General features: G+C 39.0%; 1 protein-coding gene across 2 annotated transcripts in view; it reads left to right on the forward strand.

Annotated features, from left to right (window-relative positions):
- Positions 1–3,770: 3,770 nt before the first annotated feature.
- The window catches only part of PGR (progesterone receptor), a 120,247-nt gene continuing 105,837 nt past the window's right edge, over positions 3,771–18,180 (forward strand). For both annotated transcript variants that reach the window (XM_047071487.1, XM_047071488.1), the window contains exons 1-2: positions 3,771–5,401; positions 6,658–6,809. In XM_047071487.1, the coding sequence (XP_046927443.1) occupies positions 3,771–5,401; positions 6,658–6,809 (1,783 nt within the window). The remainder of the gene's footprint in view (positions 5,402–6,657; positions 6,810–18,180) is intronic.

Raw genomic sequence — 18,180 nt, forward strand, 5'->3', positions numbered from 1 at the left:
TATTATCTGCTTAATTTCTCTGTAAATCTAACACTGTTCTAAAAAGGTAAAGCTTTGGGGTGCCTGGGTGGCTCAATTGGTTGAGGGTGCAACTCTTGATTTCGTCTCAGGTCATGGTCCCAGCGTCGGGATCACACTGAGCATGGATTCTGCTTAAGATTCTCTCTCTCCCTCTGACCCACTCCCTCGCTCCCTCTCTAAAACAAACAAACAAACAAACAAACAAACAAACAAACAGTAAAGGCTACCAGTAAAAAAACTGAAGGAGACAGTCCCAAAGCATATATGTAGGTGTATAATTTAACATGTTTAATAAATCAGATATGAATTAAAAAGAAAAACTAATGTATAGTGACAGAAAACAGGTTGCCTAGGGACAGGTGGGAAATGGCAGGGATAGGAGGAGATAAGAAAGAGCAGTAGGAAAGGATTGAAAAGCGGTGTGAATAAACTTTTGGTGCAAAAGGGTATATTTATCATCTTGTTTATGGAGATGGTGTCATAGATACGCAGATATGTCAAAACTTCATGAAACATACATTTTAAATATATGCAGCTTATTGTATGGCAGCTATACCTTAATAAAGCTTTTCTTTTCAAAGTATAAACAAACTGACTTCCAAACTTGAATTCTCTTCCCCAAAAATAGTCTTCAAGAATATTTGGAGTTAGTCCTGTCACATCTGAATTTGATAGTAAATTTTGTTTCACTCAAAGATTCATATATTTGGGAATTCCCATGCCAACAATGCTAATCACCCAGCATTAAATTTCATGGCGTCATGGTGATTTAGGACATGCTGGGCTTCTTTATTACTGTTTTCCCACTTCAAAATTTTAAATCTTATAGAAACAAAGTAGTCAGTCTGGCTGGCTTGAGGGAATTTTTATAACCAATCAAAATCGAGCCAAATATAGTTTGTCATTTAAAATGAAACCCAGCACCAATTCTATGGCTATAGCAATATGAAAACCAAATTCCAAACCATCTGCTATTTAAAAATTACACCCCAAAGAAGGTTGCCATTTTGATTACCTGGGTTTAAATCTAACTAGGCTACTACTACCTTTATAATGTTGGGTTACTCTATGCCTCAGTTTTCTCAACTATGAAATGGAGATAATAGTATCCACTTTACATGATTGTTAAAGGATAAAATACATTAACACATGTAAAGGTCTTAGAAGGCTACCTGGCAGTTCTATACAGAGTGTACAAATTCTACAGATTCTATGGCATAAAATGTAAATGAAAATATATGTTGGCACAAAAATTTGTACACAAATGTTCATAGCGACATTATTCATAATAACTTAAAAGTGGAAACAACCCAAATGTCCAACAAGTGATAAATGGATAAATAAAGTGTGGTACATCCACACAAATTAAATATTATTTGGAAAGGAATTTAAGTATTGATACATACTACAACATGGCTGAATTTTTAAAACATTATGCTAAGTTTAAGAAGCCAGGCTAAAAACACCACATACAGCATGATTCCATTTATATGATATGAAATGTCCAGAAAAGGCAAATTCACAGCGAAGGAAAGTAGATTGTGACTGCTGGGAGATTTGGGGTGGGGAGAATGAGGTGTGATTACTAATGGGAATGAGGTTTATTTTGGGGGTAATGTAAATGTTCTAAAATTGATAGTGGTGATAGCTACTCAACTGAATATGCTTAAAAAACATGAGATAGTATGCTTTATAATGGGTGAAATATATGGTATATAAATTATATCTCAATAAAGCATGTGAAGTGGTTTAAAATAGATTCAAAAGAGAAAAGTCTGAAAGCAACAATGAAAGTATTAATAATAATAAACTGGTTCACCTCTCTAGTCTCATTTTCTTCCATTCTCATATTTATTCTAAGATTAATCCATAATGGATGGCCTCCTGGCAGTTCCCATATTATGTCTTCCTATTTGATGTTCCATGAACATACTCTCTCTGCTTCCTGGAATTCACTTTACCCCTCCTCTACCTCCCTAACTCCTTTATATCCAAAATTTGTTAGAATAAGCTAATTGCTAGAACAACCAATTCCAAAATCCAGTGGCCTACAGGTTTCTCATTCATGTAGACCTGCCCCAGGTGATTTAGGGATCCAAGATCCCTAAATGGGTTTTGCCTCAGGTGATTCAGGGATCCAAGATCCCTAAATGGGTTTTGCCCCTCCTGGAGTCTTGGAGTCTTCCACTGTATTCTCTATATCTGAAAGAATCTGTGGGGCATCAGCACAGACAGGATATTGAGGAACTTTCCAAATGATTGATTCAGCTTTGAATATGGTATTTAGGATGACATCAAGATACCCAATGGCCATGGGTTCAGCAGATTGTTACTTTATAACTCTGTATCTCAAATATATTGCAATACTCTCCCCTCTGTCTACCATATCTTATGAAGTAAGAAGTGATCTACTTAAAAAATAAACCTCAAAGATAATTATTTTTAAGAGTAAGTATGTTGAGGAACTCTATTGAAGAACTTATGATGTAGCACTGAATATAAGAATATAAGAATATAACCTAAGGAAAACTTTCCTAAAATACTATTAGAAGTTGGAATGAATTCCTTAGGACAAGTCAAACTATGGTACCCAACATCTAAACTTCCAGAACAGGTCAAAAGGTATTATCAACTATCTTCCACTCCCAAATTTCTCTGCCACATTGAGGACTGTTTGAGAGAAGCAAGACACCTTGGATGTATTGAGAGAAATTTGAAAGTACTCGCTTTCACGGAAGTCATAAGAGAGAGGATCTCTTTTGTATTATTTAGGATCATCCTTGATGCATTCACTCTAAAACATAATAAAGCCAAATATCTTCCTCGATGTTAAATCTTTACAAAACTGAAATCCTGAAAGAATCCATTCGCTTTTCCAGTTAGATTGGGCATGATTCTTAATTGGTACTAAAACATCTAATATGTGTATGAAGTTCCATCCCACAGCACCTGCCATTCAGAGTGGAATCAGACTAGCGGTTGGGAATAACAACTCCAGAATTTCAGATCAGGCCTGTAATTGGTGTAGGAGAGGCTTTGGGCGGGGCATCTCGATAGGGAGGAGACGTCATTAGAAACCTGTGGGGCCAGTCTACAGCTGTCACTACTCGAGTTAAGCTTTATAATATTTGAGTGTTCGAAGTTCTGGAGCGTAAGCAGCATTCTCAGTACGTACTAGTTTCACTTGGCATTTGAATGAAATAGGTAAACCAATGGCGTTTCGTCCTCCTAGACTGCCGAAAAATCAAGTAGTCCCAGGGTTTTAATGAGAAGGAAAGTAGGACGGCGTCAGGGATTGGGAGCTACAAGGCACGCACTGGGTTGAAGCCAGAGAAAAAGTCGGAAGATAGAGCTGCGCCTGTAATTGCTTTCGAAGCCGCAGCCACTCGAGTGCCGGACTTGTAAGTACTCTGCGCCTCCCATCCTCGGACTGAAGTCGGAGAACTCTCCCAGCTAGGCGACGAGATCCTGCACAACTACCTTCTTTTGCTCTCCCCACCAGACTAAGGGACAGAACAACTGCCACCCTTCCTCTGCCTACCAGATGGGGGGGCAAAAGCAGTAGCTGACCAGCACCGCCTCCTTCCGACCCGGGAGGTGGGGATCTCCCCACCCCGCCCCGCCGGGTCCAGCCAAATTCAACATTAATTTTCTCCTCCCGCTGCTCCTATATTCCCTACACCCCCACCTCCTTCCCCTATCCCTCCTCCTTACAAACAGGGGAGGAGATAAGGGGAGTCCAGGTCGTCATGACAGAGCTGAAGGCAAAGGAACCCCAGGCTCCCCACGTGGCGGGCGCCGCGCCCTCCTCCACACTGCTCCGAGCGCCTCTGCTGGGACTCCGGGACGCTGGCCCTTTCCAGAAGAGTCAGACCTCGAACTCCTCGCCTGTAGTCTCAGCTATACCTATCTCTCTGGACCCGTTGCTCTTCCCTAGGCCTTGCCAGGGACAAGACCCGGACCCGAAGACACAGGACCAGCAGCCGCTGTCAGACGTGGAGGGGGCGTATCCCAGAGTTGAAGCCACAAGCAGTGCAGGAGCTGGCAGCTCTAGACCCCCAGAAAAGGACAGAGGGCTGCTGCACAGTGTCTTGGACACGCTACTGGAGCCTTCAGCTTCCGGGCAGACCCACGCCAGCTCTCCTGCCTGTGAGGCCGCCAGCCCTTGGTGCCTGTTTGGCTCTGAGCTTCCTGAAGACCCCCGGGTTGCCCCCACCACCCAGGGGGGGTTGTCTTCGCTCATGAGCCGGCCAGAGGGCAAGGCTAGCGACAGCTCCGGAACGGCAACTGCCCACAAAGTGCTGCCCAGGGGTCTGTCACCGCCCCGACAGCTGCTGCCCCTGACCTCTGGGAGCCACCATTGGTCTGGGGCCTCAGTGAAACCAGCTCCGCAGCCTGCTGTGGTAGACGTAGAGCAGGACGATGGCTTGGAGTCCGAAGGCTCCGTGGGTCCACTCCTGAAGGGCAAATCCCGGCCTCTGGGAGGCACGGCAGCTGGAGGAGGAGCTGCAGCCACCGCTCCTGGGGTGGCCGCAGGAAGCGTCACCCTGGTCCCCAAAGAAGATTCCCGTTTCTTGGCGCCCAAGGTCGCCCTGGAGGAGCAGGACGCGCCAGCGGCGCCCGGGTGCTCCCCGCTGGCCACCACGATGATGGATTTTATCCACGTGCCCATTCTGCCCCTCAACTCGGCCTTCCTGGCCGCCCGCACCCGTCAACTGCTGGAAGGGGAGAATTATGACGGCGGGGCCGCGGTTGTCAGCGCCTTTGCCCCGCCGCGGGGCTCACCCTCGGCTTCTTCCACCCAGGTCGCTGCAGGCGACTTCGACTGTGCGTACCTGCCCGACGCCGAGCCCAAGGATGATGCGTTCCCGCTCTACGGCGACTTCCAGCCGCCAGCCCTGAAGATCAAGGAGGAGGAGGAAGGCACCGAAGCCGCTGCCCGCTCCCCGCGGCCGTACCTGGTGGCTGGTCCCAACCCCGCAGTCTTTCCGGATTTGCAGCTGGCTCTGCCTCCGCTCCCTCCGCGAGCGCCGTCGTCCAGACCCGGGGAGGCAGCGGGGGCGTCCGCCGCACCCGCCAGTGCCACAGTCTCGTCCACGTCCTCGTCTGGGTCGACCCTGGAGTGCATCCTGTACAAAGCGGAGGGCGCGCCGCCCCAGCAAGGCCCGTTTGCTCCGCCGCCTTGCAAGGCGCCGGGCGCAGGCGCCTGCATGCTGCCGCGGGACGGTGCCTCCACCTCAGCTTCTGTTGCTTCCGCCGGGGCGGCCCCTGCGCTCTACCCGCAGCTCAGTCTCAACGGGCTCCCGCAGCTCGGCTACCAGGCCGCAGTGCTCAAAGAGGGCCTGCCGCAGGTCTACCAGCCCTATCTCAACTACCTGAGGTGAGGGTCCCGGGCGGGGCGCGGAGTGCCGTAAGCATCCCGCGAGTAGCAGCCCGGCGCCTTCGTCGCCGCTCGCTCCAGGTCCCAGGGCCCTGCTCACCCAAGTGGCCGCAAGGGGGTGGGTGGCCGGGGCGGGGCACAAGGGTAGTTTGGTTTCCTTTTTCTTCCCTCCTCTCCTCACTATTTTGGGGACACAAGGGGGGGCGCATAATATGCCGTTTTTGGAGCGTGCCTCCTCGAAAATATCTTCTGAATTTTACAAATCTGCGAGATTTCGAGGCGAGATCAACCCTAATTTAAAATGTGCAGCGTCACTATAGGTGCGCAGTAATCCAGTGGAGCCGGGGGGGGGGGGGGGGGGGGGGGGAGGGGATGCGGCGAGTTGGGGGCTTTACAAAATGGTTCTTTTCTTTGAAGGATGTTTACTGGGAATGTCTTTAGTAGAGACTTTAAGGCACAGTTCCTCCGGGAGGGGTGGTACTTAATGTATGGTAGCTAGCCAGAACCGAAAGCAGAACCTGACGGGTTTTGGACCTTCAGTGGCTGTATTATCATACAAATTTCAAGACTCCAGTTATGTGTAATATAGTTACATTATGGATTTAAACATCAATCTCTCCAGTGCACTGTATTCTAATATTGTTTCGGATTCGCTACAACTTTTTCCACACAGGTTTTCAAAAACATTTCAATTTACATACCGAAGGAGTGGGATTTTAAAATCCCATAATGTTCGGTTTAGACTCTTCTGTGTTGTGAAAGGTAAAACAGTGTCAGTATATTGAACAATTCTTTAAAATGGCAAACACATACTCGTTTAAGTAAACAGTCATTACGGGGTGTTTTAAAAACTGAAAACAAAAGCAGTGTTGAGTACGATTGAACTAAAACAAAAACACGTTTACTGTTACGATGTGTACAGGAAGGGCATAACATTTCATTTTCAAAGAATAAGTTGATTATTCTATACAAGGAGTTTTGTAGAAAGAATTAAAAAAAAACAATGGACCTTAGCTTTTCTGAACATTAAATCATATATTATTCTTTTAAGTTGGTGCTGCTGATGAATGACTAATAATTTACAAATGCGATGGATCCTGTAACGGTACACCTAGTTTGCATGCCTTTCAAGGGTGTGTATACATATGGTGCTCTATTAAAATCCTCTTTCACTCTGTCAATTTTCTTAAGAAAACTTTAGTATTAGACAGTGGTGCACCCAAAAATAAGTGGAGTACTTTGTTTTGCATTTCAAGGCCCGATTCAGATGCCAGCCAGAGCCCACAGTACAGCTTCGAGTCCTTGCCTCAGAAGATTTGCTTAATCTGTGGGGATGAAGCATCAGGCTGTCATTATGGCGTCCTCACCTGTGGGAGCTGTAAGGTCTTCTTTAAAAGGGCAATGGAAGGTAGGCTCTTTATTTTTGGTTTAATTGTAGACCAAGATTTATTAGATTGTAAATCTGATATTTTTTATATTTTAATTGTCCCTTCTAAGAAATGGTGATATTTCCATATAATTTAAAATATATGACTGTGTTTTAACAGTATGTTTTTATTTATAATACTCAAAATTGAATGTGATTTGAACATTCCATACTCTTGACTAACGCTTTCGATATTAGACTCAAGTTATACTAATCTTGGGGACAGTGCTGCTATTGTTCATTACCCATTTAGCTTTAAAGAAATAGCTTGGATGTAATTGTATTTTCATATTTCTATTATATATTATATGAAATATGTACTAAGCTTAAAATTTTGATCAAAAGAAAAATGGTAAAAATCATCAAAATTATGTATATGTACTATGTGTATTTGTATATATATATAATGCAGTTACAAATTTTCTACATGATTTTGTCTTTTCTCTACATGCATATTTATTAATACTTATATAATGGTAATTCTAAACAAATTTTTAAAAATTCTCATTTTGTTTGGCATATCTTTATAAATAAGTATATAAGGGGATAGGAGTAAACAGTTTAAAGCAAAAGAAAATTGTGGACACCGAAGTAACAATTTCTGTTACTTTGCAACAAGACTTTCATGTTTTTAAAATTGTCTAAATTACATATTTATCTAATGATTTTGGATTGACCTACATAATGTATTTTGGATTTGAGCTCTAATAGAAAATATTTTTAAATTTCTCTATCAACACTAAATTCTAAGCAAATACATTTCTATTTGAAGATAAAAATACACTTAAAGATCATTTCACATTTAAATTCTAACAATCAGTATATATTATAAGGAGCCGAAATGAGTTTAAAGTTCCCTCTGGAGTGCTGAGATCACACCTAGACAAGGAACCAACGATCTGAATGCTTGCTTTTTTGCTTCCTGTTTGTGAGTTTTCTGATTTCAAGAGTTTTCTACTTATAAATAGGAAAGGAGGGAATGGGAAATTTTTACCTTAAGGGAACTTTCAAAGGAGTTTGATATGTATATTTAATATGCACCAAGAGAATAAAATCTAAAAGGCATTTTAAATTCACTATTTTTGTAGATGCCTAACAGATGATTCTTTACAACTATTAAGCCTTTTTTTATAAAAATGATTCCCAACTATTTATTAGTAGTATTTGTAATAATTCTACTTAAATTAATTCTTCTTAAAGAATATTTGCTTTGTATATATCTAGAATATGATTTTTTTTCCACAAAAGATGAATATATTTAACTGTTACTGAACATACGTATTCAGCTTCAGGGGGTTTTAATTGCATTTTAAATTAATTGAAGCACTGTGTGAAAAGAGGCTACACGAGAAAATGGACACAACTGAGAGTGGCCTTAAGTTTCCTTTGGACATTATTTAGTCATAGTTACAAGTTGAATTTCTTTGTATGAATGAGTTGATTCTCCAGTGCATAATTGGAGTTACTACTCTCATCGGACTTTGGTTAATTTCTTGAATGCTTCTTTCAACATTAATATGATTTCCTTCATTCTTACTGTCTCCGTAGAGTAGTCTAATTTTGTAAGTGAATGACTCCCATAGAATCCCCTGAAGACCAGTTTTTTCTAGCCCAGCTCCATCTCTTTATAGAGAAGCAGGTCCCAAAGACATAAATTTCAGTTTCCAAGGATCGTACAACTAGTTAGTAACTAATTGTTGGTTACCATAGGTTAGATACTCTTTCATTGCAATGCTTATAAATCAGAGATGGTGTGCACAAGAAGGTATATGACAAATGTTACTTAATTTTCAGAAGTTACTTCAGAATGTGCATATAGAACCAAAAGCACCCTAACTTAAATACAAATTCTTTTATAATATTATAATAGCATCTAAAACCACATAAAATGTCTTTCCAGATTTACTCTTAGAAAGCATTTGTTGAACAACTATTATTGACATGGTCCTCTTTTAGTCCTGAGTAGTAAAAATGAAGCACCTTTATTTGGCAATGTTTATGAAAAAAAATTCAAGGTATATGTTTATAAATCATTCATGAAACTAGAACAAGATTACAAAACTATATGAGTAAGTTCATTCAGCAGTTATTTTATACCTCTTATATTTAGATCTGTGCTTTAGATATTCTTCCCCTGACTTCACCTCTCCCTGCCTTACATATAAAATGAAGATAACAGTAGCTACTCCTCAGTGTTGTTATGAAGATTAAATGGGTATATACATGCAAAGTATTGAAATAAATGTCTAGGATATTGTCAGTTTCAATTGGACTACAGCTTCTGTAGTCAAGAAGTTTATAATAGAATTTAAGAGGTAACATATATGCATGTAAGTCCTTTTTGCATGTAAAATAGAGATTGACTAAATGTGCAGATAAGCAAATCTGTAAAATGGTTAAGATTTGTGTGGTTTGTGAGTTGGTGTGTTTGGTCAGGGGGAAGTTAGTTGTAGGATGGAATGTACATGTTGTATAATGATGGGAGAAGATTTAATGGAAAATATGAACTTCACTTGATTATTAAAGGACAAGTAAGATTATTGATCTCTGGACATTGAGTAGTGCTTTTAAGTGTATATGTTCAAAGAGGAGTAAAGAGATTAAGATTAGACTAAGACTTGAAGAGTTATATGAGGAAATCATTAAAATTAAAGGATGGGAAGTTTAAGTGCTGGTGTTTAGATGAATTTGGAGAAAATCAGTGGTTTAAGGCAAGATAATAGAAGTTTCTGGGAATTTTCATAAGTAAAAAGATGAGTAAAAGGATTTAATAATTGTAGAGGTATAGCCAATGTGAAATCTTAAAGTAGGGCTGTGTGATCAGCTAGTTCAAGGTAGACTATGTATGTCAGTATGCCAGTATGTCCAGAAGTTGAAAGTCAGTGGTCAAAAAATAGATATTGTTACCAGGAATAATAATAACAGCATTTTAGAGCGCTTTCTATGCAGCAGTGACTATTTAAGTGTTTTATGGGTGTTTTAATTCATTTAATCCTTATAATATACATATTATTTATTATTTTTAGTTTCCAAAAAGGTAACTAAAACCCAAAGGTGTTAAATTGCCTTAATCACAATTAGGAAGTGGTAGACTCAGGATTCAAACCCAAGTAGTGTGACTCCAGAATCCGTGCTCTCTACCAACTACACTACATTTCTCTTAATAGGAAATTCTGTTTAAATTTCAAAGAAAAACAATAGAGCATTGTAAGAAAAAATGTGAGCCAAATGATAAAACATCTAGGAAGGTAAAAGTGGAAGTAAAGGAGATTGCAAGATGAAGGGTGATTAAAAGTGTGTGATATAAATGGATGGATGATACTAATTTCACCAAGAACCAGTTTCCCTACCTCTCTTCCAAGTTGGGAGCGAGAGACAATAAAGCCTGTAAAGAAGTCACCCGGGAAAACTGGGTTTCTCTTGGTATAAGACAGAAGAGAGAAGAGGCAGGGAAAAAAATCACTTAGGAAGTGGATACACAGGGATCGGAAGAGATGACCTCTCTTACCCTAAGAAAATGAATTAGCCAAAAGCAATTGGTTGAATAGCTCATTGCATTCCTTTACTAAAGGTTGGAATCGACCAGAAAGTTGTCGGGAATTGCTCTAATACCTTTCAAGGAGATGAAGTCATAATGACCCACCAGTTCTATAAATGCAGGTCTGTGATTTTGTATTAAGAAGGAAAAGATAATTTCTCATTGGCTTACCTCTGTATGTACTGTGACTAACTCAGTGTTAGGAATACGTTAGATATTCAGTAAATTTTGTTCTAAATGAACCAGTCATCATAACTGATGATGCCAACCTCTTATTCTTTGGATACTTTTTACTGTGACAGTATTTGTAGTGAATAAATTTGATGTAATATGGGTAAACAAATATTGTAATACAGTAAAATATTATTTAGAAGACACTAGTTATGTAGGTAATGATGGATTTTTAATTGTACTACAGTATTAGCCTCATTTTTATGCTAGTTATATTGAGGTATAATTGACAAATAAAATTGTAAGATATTTAAAGTGTACAATATGATGATTTAATATATATGGTGAAAAGATTCTCCCTGTCAAGTTAAGGAACACTTCCATCCCCTCACATATATATTTTTTTCTTTTTGGCAAGAACATTTAAGTTATACTCTCTTAGCAAATTTTGATTATATAATACAATGTTCTCAACTAGTCACCATGTTACACATTACATCCTCAGACTTTATTCATCTTTAACGTTTGTATGCTTTTACCAACCTCTCCTTACTTCCATTTCCCAGCCCCTGGCAACCATTTTTCTACTCTTTCTATGAATTTGATTTTTTTATTCCATGTGTAAATGATACCATGTGGCATTTGTCTTTCTCTCTCTGGTTATTTCATGCATAATGTCCTCAAGATTTAACTATTTATTTTGTTCATGTATTAATAACCAAATATTTATTGAGCACCTGCCATGTGCCAGGCACTATGCTAGGTGCTAGCTGAAAAAATAGTAAAACAGGGCAGACCTGGGTCGCTGCAGCCCTCGTGGTTTGTACTGTAGTGGAGGCAGGAAACATTCAACCAATTAGCATTTATATAATGAATTATAGATGTACTGAGTTGAATAGTTTAAGCAATATCTGGAAAACTAGAGAATTGACCCCTCTGTCAGAAGCTGGGGATGATGGAAAATGCCTTTTAGATTTGGAGAGACACCATCAGACCACAGAGGAAACTGAACAGAAGTGAAATATTTTTATAACTAATGCATTTCTTTCGAAAGTTGAATATAATTGGTATCAGAGACTAAAAATGAAACTGATTTGGTGATACATTCTCTCTGCTATGGCTTTCAAAAGAGAAATAACACTCAAATTCATTTAAAGATTTTATTATTTTTAAGAGAAAAATCAAGAGGGAGGACATAGATTTTCCATATACTTCTTCCCCTGGCATAGCCTCCCCTATTACTGACATCATCCACTAGAGAGGAACATTTGGTACAATTGATGAACCTACATAGACATATCATAATCACCCCAAATCCATAGTTTGCAGTAGGGTTTGCTTTTGATATTGTACCTGTGGGTTTGGATAAATGTACCATAAAATATGTCCATAATTATGGTATCATACAGAGTAGTTTCACTGCCCTAAAAATTCTATGTTCCATTTATTCATTCTCTGCCCCCTTATCCTTGGAAACCACTGATCTTTTTATTGTCTCTATAGTTTTGCCTTTTCCAGAATGCCATACAGTTTCACTTACTGATATGCATGTGTTTTCTCCATGTCTTTTCATGGCTTGATATCTCATTTCCTTTTAGTGCTGAATAATATTCCATTGTCTAGATGTAGCACAGTTTATCCATTCACCTGCTGAAGGGTATTTTGGTTGCTTCCAAGTTTGGGAAATTATGAAGAAAACTATTGTAATGATCCATGAGTAGGTTTTTGTATGGACATATGTTTTTTATTTCTTTGGGTAAATACCAAGGAGTGCAATTGCTACATTGTATGGATGTTTAGTTTTATAAGAGACCTCCAAACTGTCTTCTAAAATGGCTATGCTATTTTGCATTCCCATCATCAATGAATAAAAATTCTTGCTGCTCTCCATCTTTGGTAGCATTTGGTATTGTCTATGTTCTGGATTTTAGCCATTCTAATAGGTGTATAGTGGTATCTCATTGTTTTAATTTGCATTTCCCTGATGACATATGATATGTAGCATGTTTTCATATGCTTATTTTTCATCCATGTATCTTTGGTGAGATGCCTTTTAAGGTTCTTGGCTTGTTTTTTAATCAGCTTATTTTCTTATTGTTGAGCCTCAACAGCTCTTGTATATTTTGGATAATAGTTCTTTATTAGATGTGTCTTTTGCAGATATTTCCTCCTACTCTGTCTTTTTACTCTATTGGAAATACCCTTTGCATAGCAGAAAATTTTACTTTTAATGAAATCCAGTTTCTCAGTTCTTTCTTTTATGGATCATGACTTTAATGTTGTATCTAAAGAGTCATTACCAAATTCAAGGTCATATGGATTTGCTCCTATGTTATCTTTTAGGACTTTTATAATTTTGTGTTTTACATTTAGGTCCGTGATCTGTTTTGAATTAATTTTTATGAAGAGTGTAAGGTCTGTGTCTAATTTAACTTTTTTTCCATGTAGATGCTCAGTTGTTCCACACTATTTGTTGAAGAGATAGTTTTGTTCCACTGCAACCCCTTTATTATTATGTCAGATATCAGTTGACTATATTTATTTGGGTCTATTTCTAGGTTTTCTGTTCTGTTACATTGATCTATTTGTCTGTTCTTTCACCAATACCACTTTTCACCACTGTTTTGATTACTGTATATTTATAGTAAGTCTTGAAGTCAGGTAGTGTCAATCCTCCAACTTCAATAATGTGTTGATAGTCTGTCTGGGTCTTTGACCTCTGCTTATTAACTATAAATCAGTTTGTTAGTAACCATGAAGTAATTTTCTGGGGTTTTAGTGAGATTGCATTGAATCTGTAGATCATAGTGGGAAGACCTTACATCTTGACAATATTGAATCTTCCTATCCATGAACGTTCCATTTATTTACTTCTTTTATTTAATTTGAGTTTTGCAATTTTCCTCCTATAGGTCTTGTACATATTTGGTTACATTTATGTTGAGTACTTCATTTTTGGGTGCTAATGTAAATGACATTGTGTTTTAAATTTCAAATGCCACTTGTTCATTGCTAGATTTAAGAAAATGACATTTATATATTAGCCTTGCATCCTGCCACTTTCCTATAGGTGCTTATTAGTTCTAGGAGTTGTTTTGTCAGGTTTTTTACAAATTTATTTTCCACATAATAAGATCATGTCACCTGCAAACAAAGACAGTTTTATTTCTTTCTTCCTAATGAGTATACCTTTTATTTCCTCTTTTTGTCTTATTGCATTAGTAGGACTTCCAGTACAGTGTTGAAGATGAGTGGTGAGAGGAGATACCCTTGTTTTGTTCCTAGTCTAATGGGAAAGCTTCTAGTTTCTTACTAGTAAGTAGGACATCATTTGTAGGGTTTTTTGTAGATATTTTTTATAAAGTTGAGGACATTCACTTCTATTGCTATTTCATGAATGAGTGCTGGATCTTTTCAAGTGCTTTTTCTGCATCTATTGATATGATCATGTGATATTGTCTTTTTAGTTTGTTGATGTGATAGAATACATTAATTTTCAAATGTTGAACCATTCTTACATACCTAGGATAAATCCCATTTAGTCGTGTTGTAGACTTCTTATTAAATTTTTTTAATTCAGTTTGCTAAGGTTTTTCTTGAGGATTTTTGCATCTATGTTCATGAGAGATATCAGTCTGTAGTTTTCTGGTACTGTCTTTGTTTTTTTTTTTTGTTTTTTTTTTTATATATGAAGTTTATTGACAAATTGGTTTCCATACAACACCCAGTGCTCATCCCAAAAGGTGCCCTCCTCAATACCCATCACCCACCCGCCCCTCCCTCCCACCCCCCATCAACCCTCAGTTTGTTCTCAGTTTTTAACAGTCTCTTATGCTTTGGCTCTCTCCCACTCTAACGTCCTTTTTTTTTCCTTCCCCTCCCCCATGGGTTCCTGTTAAGTTTCTCAGGATCCACATAAGAGTGAAACCATATGGTATCTGTCTTTCTCTGTATGGCTTATTTCACTTAGCATCACACTCTCCAGTTCCATCCACGTTGCTACAAAAGGCCATATTTCATTTTTTCTCATTGCCACGTAGTATTCCATTGTGTATATAAACCACAATTTCTTTATCCATTCATCAGTTGATGGACATTTAGGCTCTTTCCATCATTTGGCTATTGTTGAGAGTGCTGCTATGAACATTGGGGTACAAGTGCCCCTATGCATCAGTACTCCTGTATCCCTTGGGTAAATTCCTAGCAGTGCTATTGCTGGGTCATAGGGTAGGTCTATTTTTAATTTTCTGAGGAACCTCCACACTGCTTTCCAGAGCGGCTGCACCAATTTGCATTCCCACCAACAGTGCAAGAGGGTTCCCGTTTCTCCACATCCTCTCCAGCATCTATAGTCTCCTGATTTGTTCATTTTGGCCACTCTGACTGGCGTGAGGTGATACCTGAGTGTGGTTTTGATTTGTATTTCCCTGATAAGGAGGGACGCTGAACATCTTTTCATGTGTCTGTTGGCCATCTGGATGTCTTCTTTAGAGAAGTGTCTATTCATGTTTTCTGCCCATTTCTTCACTGGGTTATTTGTTTTTCGTGTGTGGAGTTTGGTGAGCTCTTTATAGATTTTAGATACTAGCCCTTTGTCCGATATGTCATTTGCAAATATCTTTTCCCATTCCGTTGGTTGCCTTTTAGTTTTGTTGGTTGTTTCCTTTGCTGTGCAGAAGCTTTTTATCTTCATAAGGTCCTAGTAATTCACTTTTGCTTTTAATTCCCTTGCCTTTGGGGATGTGTCGAGTAAGAGATTGCTACGGCTGAGGTCAGAGAGGTCTTTTCCTGCTTTCTCCTCTAAGGTTTTGATGGTTTCCTGTCTCACATTTAGGTCCTTTATCCATTTTGAGTTTATTTTTGTAAATGGTGTGAGAAAGTGGTCTAGTTTCAACCTTCTGCATGTTGCTGTCCAGTTCTCCCAGCACCATTTGTTAAAGAGGCTGTCTTTTTTCCATTGGATGTTCTTTCCTGCTTTGTCAAAGATGAGTTGGCCATACGTTTGTGGGTCTAGTTCTGGGGTTTCTATTCTATTCCATTGGTCTGTGTGTCTGTTTTTGTGCCAATACCATGCTGTCTTGATGATGACAGCTTTGTAGTAGAGGCTAAAGTCTGGGATTGTGATGCCTCCTGCTTTGGTCTTCTTCTTCAAAATTCCTTTGGCTATTCGGGGTCTTCTGTGGTTCCATATGAATTTTAGGATTGCTTGTTCTAGTTTTGAGAAGAATGCTGGTGCAATTTTGATTGGGATTGCATTGAATGTGTAGATAGCTTTGGGTAGTATTGACATTTTGACAATATTTATTTTTCCAATCCATGAGCAGGGAATGTCTTTCCATTTCTTTAAATCTTCTTCAATTACCTTCATAAGCTTTCTATAGTTTTCAGCATACAGATCCTTTACATCTTTGGTTAGATTTATTCCTAGGTATTTTATGCTTCTTGGCGCAATTGTGAATGGGATCAGTTTCTTTATTTGTCTTTCTGTTGCTTCATTGTTAGTGTATAAGAATGCAACTGATTTCTGTACATTGATTTTGTATCCTGCAACTTTGCTGAATTCATGTATCAGTTCTAGCAGACTTTTGGTGGAGTCTATCGGATTTTCCATGTATAATATCATGTCATCTGCAAAAAGCGAAAGCTTGACTTCATCTTTGCCAATTTTGATGCCTTTGATTTCCTTTTGTTGTCTGATTGCTGATGTTAGAACTTCCAGCACTATGTTAAACAACAGCGGTGAGAGTGGGCATCCCTGTCGTGTTCCTGATCTCAGGGAAAAAGCTCTCAGTTTTTCCCCGTTGAGGATGATGTTAGCTGTGGGCTTTTCATAAATGGCTTTTATGATCTTTAAGTATGTTCCTTCTATCCCGACTTTCTCAAGGGTTTTTATTAAGAAAGGGTGCTGGATTTTGTCAAAGGCCTTTTCTGCATCGATTGACAGGATCATATGGTTCTTCTCTTTTTTTTTTGTTAATGTGATGTATCACGTTGATTGATTTGCGAATGTTGAACCAGCCCTGCATCCCAGGAATGAATCCCACTTGATCATGGTGAATAATTCTTTTTATATGCTGTTGAATTCGATTTGCTAGTATCTTATTGAGAATTTTTGCATCCATATTCATCAGGGATATTGGCCTGTAGTTCTCTTTTTTTACTGGGTCTCTGTCTGGTTTAGGAATCAAAGTAATGCTGGCTTCATAGAATGAGTCTGGAAGTTTTCCTTCCCTTTCTATTTCTTGGAATAGCTTGAGAAGGATAGGTATTATCTCTGCTTTAAACGTCTGGTAGAACTCCCCTGGGAAGCCATCTGGTCCTGGACTCTTATTTGTTGGGAGATTTTTGATAACCGATTCAATTTCTTCGCTGGTTATGGGTCTGTTCAAGCTTTCTATTTCCTCCTGATTGAGTTTTGGAAGAGTGTGGGTGTTCAGGAATTTGTCCATTTCTTCCAGGTTGTCCAATTTGTTGGCATATAATTTTTCATAGTATTCCCTGATAATTGTTTGTATCTCTGAGGGATTGGTTGTAATAATTCCATTTTCATTCATGATTTTATCTATTTGGGTCATCTCCCTTTTCTTTTTGAGAAGCCTGGCTAGAGGTTTGTCAATTTTGTTTATTTTTTCAAAAAACCAACTCTTGGTTTCGTTGATCTGCTCTACAGTTTTTTTAGATTCTATATTGTTTATTTCTGCTCTGATCTTTATTATTTCTCTTCTTCTGCTGGGTTTAGGCTGCCTTTGCTGTTCTGCTTCTATTTCCTTTAGGTGTGCTGTTAGATTTTGTATTTGGGATTTTTCTTGTTTCTTGAGATAGGCCTGGATTGCAATGTATTTTCCTCTCAGGACTGCCTTCGCTGCGTCCCAAAGCGTTTGGATTGTTGTATTTTCATTTTCGTTTGTTTCCATATATTTTTTGATTTCTTCTCTAATTGCCTGGTTGACCCACTCATTCGTTAGTAGGGTGTTCTTTAACCTCCATGCTTTTGGAGGTTTTCCAGACTTTTTCCTGTGGTTGATTTCAAGCTTCATAGCATTGTGGTCTGAAAGTATGCATGGTATAATTTCAATTCTTGTAAACTTATGAAGGGCTGTTTTGTGACCCAGTATATGATCTATCTTGGAGAATGTTCCATGTGCACTCGAGAAGAAAGTATATTCTGTTGCTTTGGGATGCAGAGTTCTAAATAGATCTGTCAAGCCCATCTGATCCAGTGTCTCATTCAGGGCCCTTGTTTCTTTATTGACCGTGTGTCTAGATGATCTATCCATTTCTGTAAGTGGGGTGTTAACGTCCCCAGCAATTACCACATTCTTATCAATAAGGTTGCTTCTGTTTATGAGTAATTGTTTTATATATTTGGGGGCTCCGGTATTCGGCGCATAGACATTTATAATTGTTAGCTCTTCCTGATGGATAGACCCTGTAACTATTATATAATGTCCTTCTTCATCTCTTGTTACAGCCTTTAATTTAAAGTCTAGTTTGTCTGATATAAGTATGGCTACTCCAGCTTTTTTCTGGCTTCCAGTAGCATGGTAAATAGTTCTCCATCCCCTCACTCTGAATCTAAAGGTGTCCTCAGGTCTAAAATGAGTCTCTTGTAGACAGCAAATAGATGGGTCTTGTTTTTTTATC

The sequence above is a fragment of the Lynx rufus genome, unplaced genomic scaffold, assembly GCF_022079265.1.
Source record: "Lynx rufus isolate CCGP_SWC_20201006 ecotype Redwood Valley unplaced genomic scaffold, mLynRuf1.p SCAF_9, whole genome shotgun sequence".
NCBI classification, from domain to species: domain Eukaryota; kingdom Metazoa; phylum Chordata; class Mammalia; order Carnivora; family Felidae; genus Lynx; species Lynx rufus.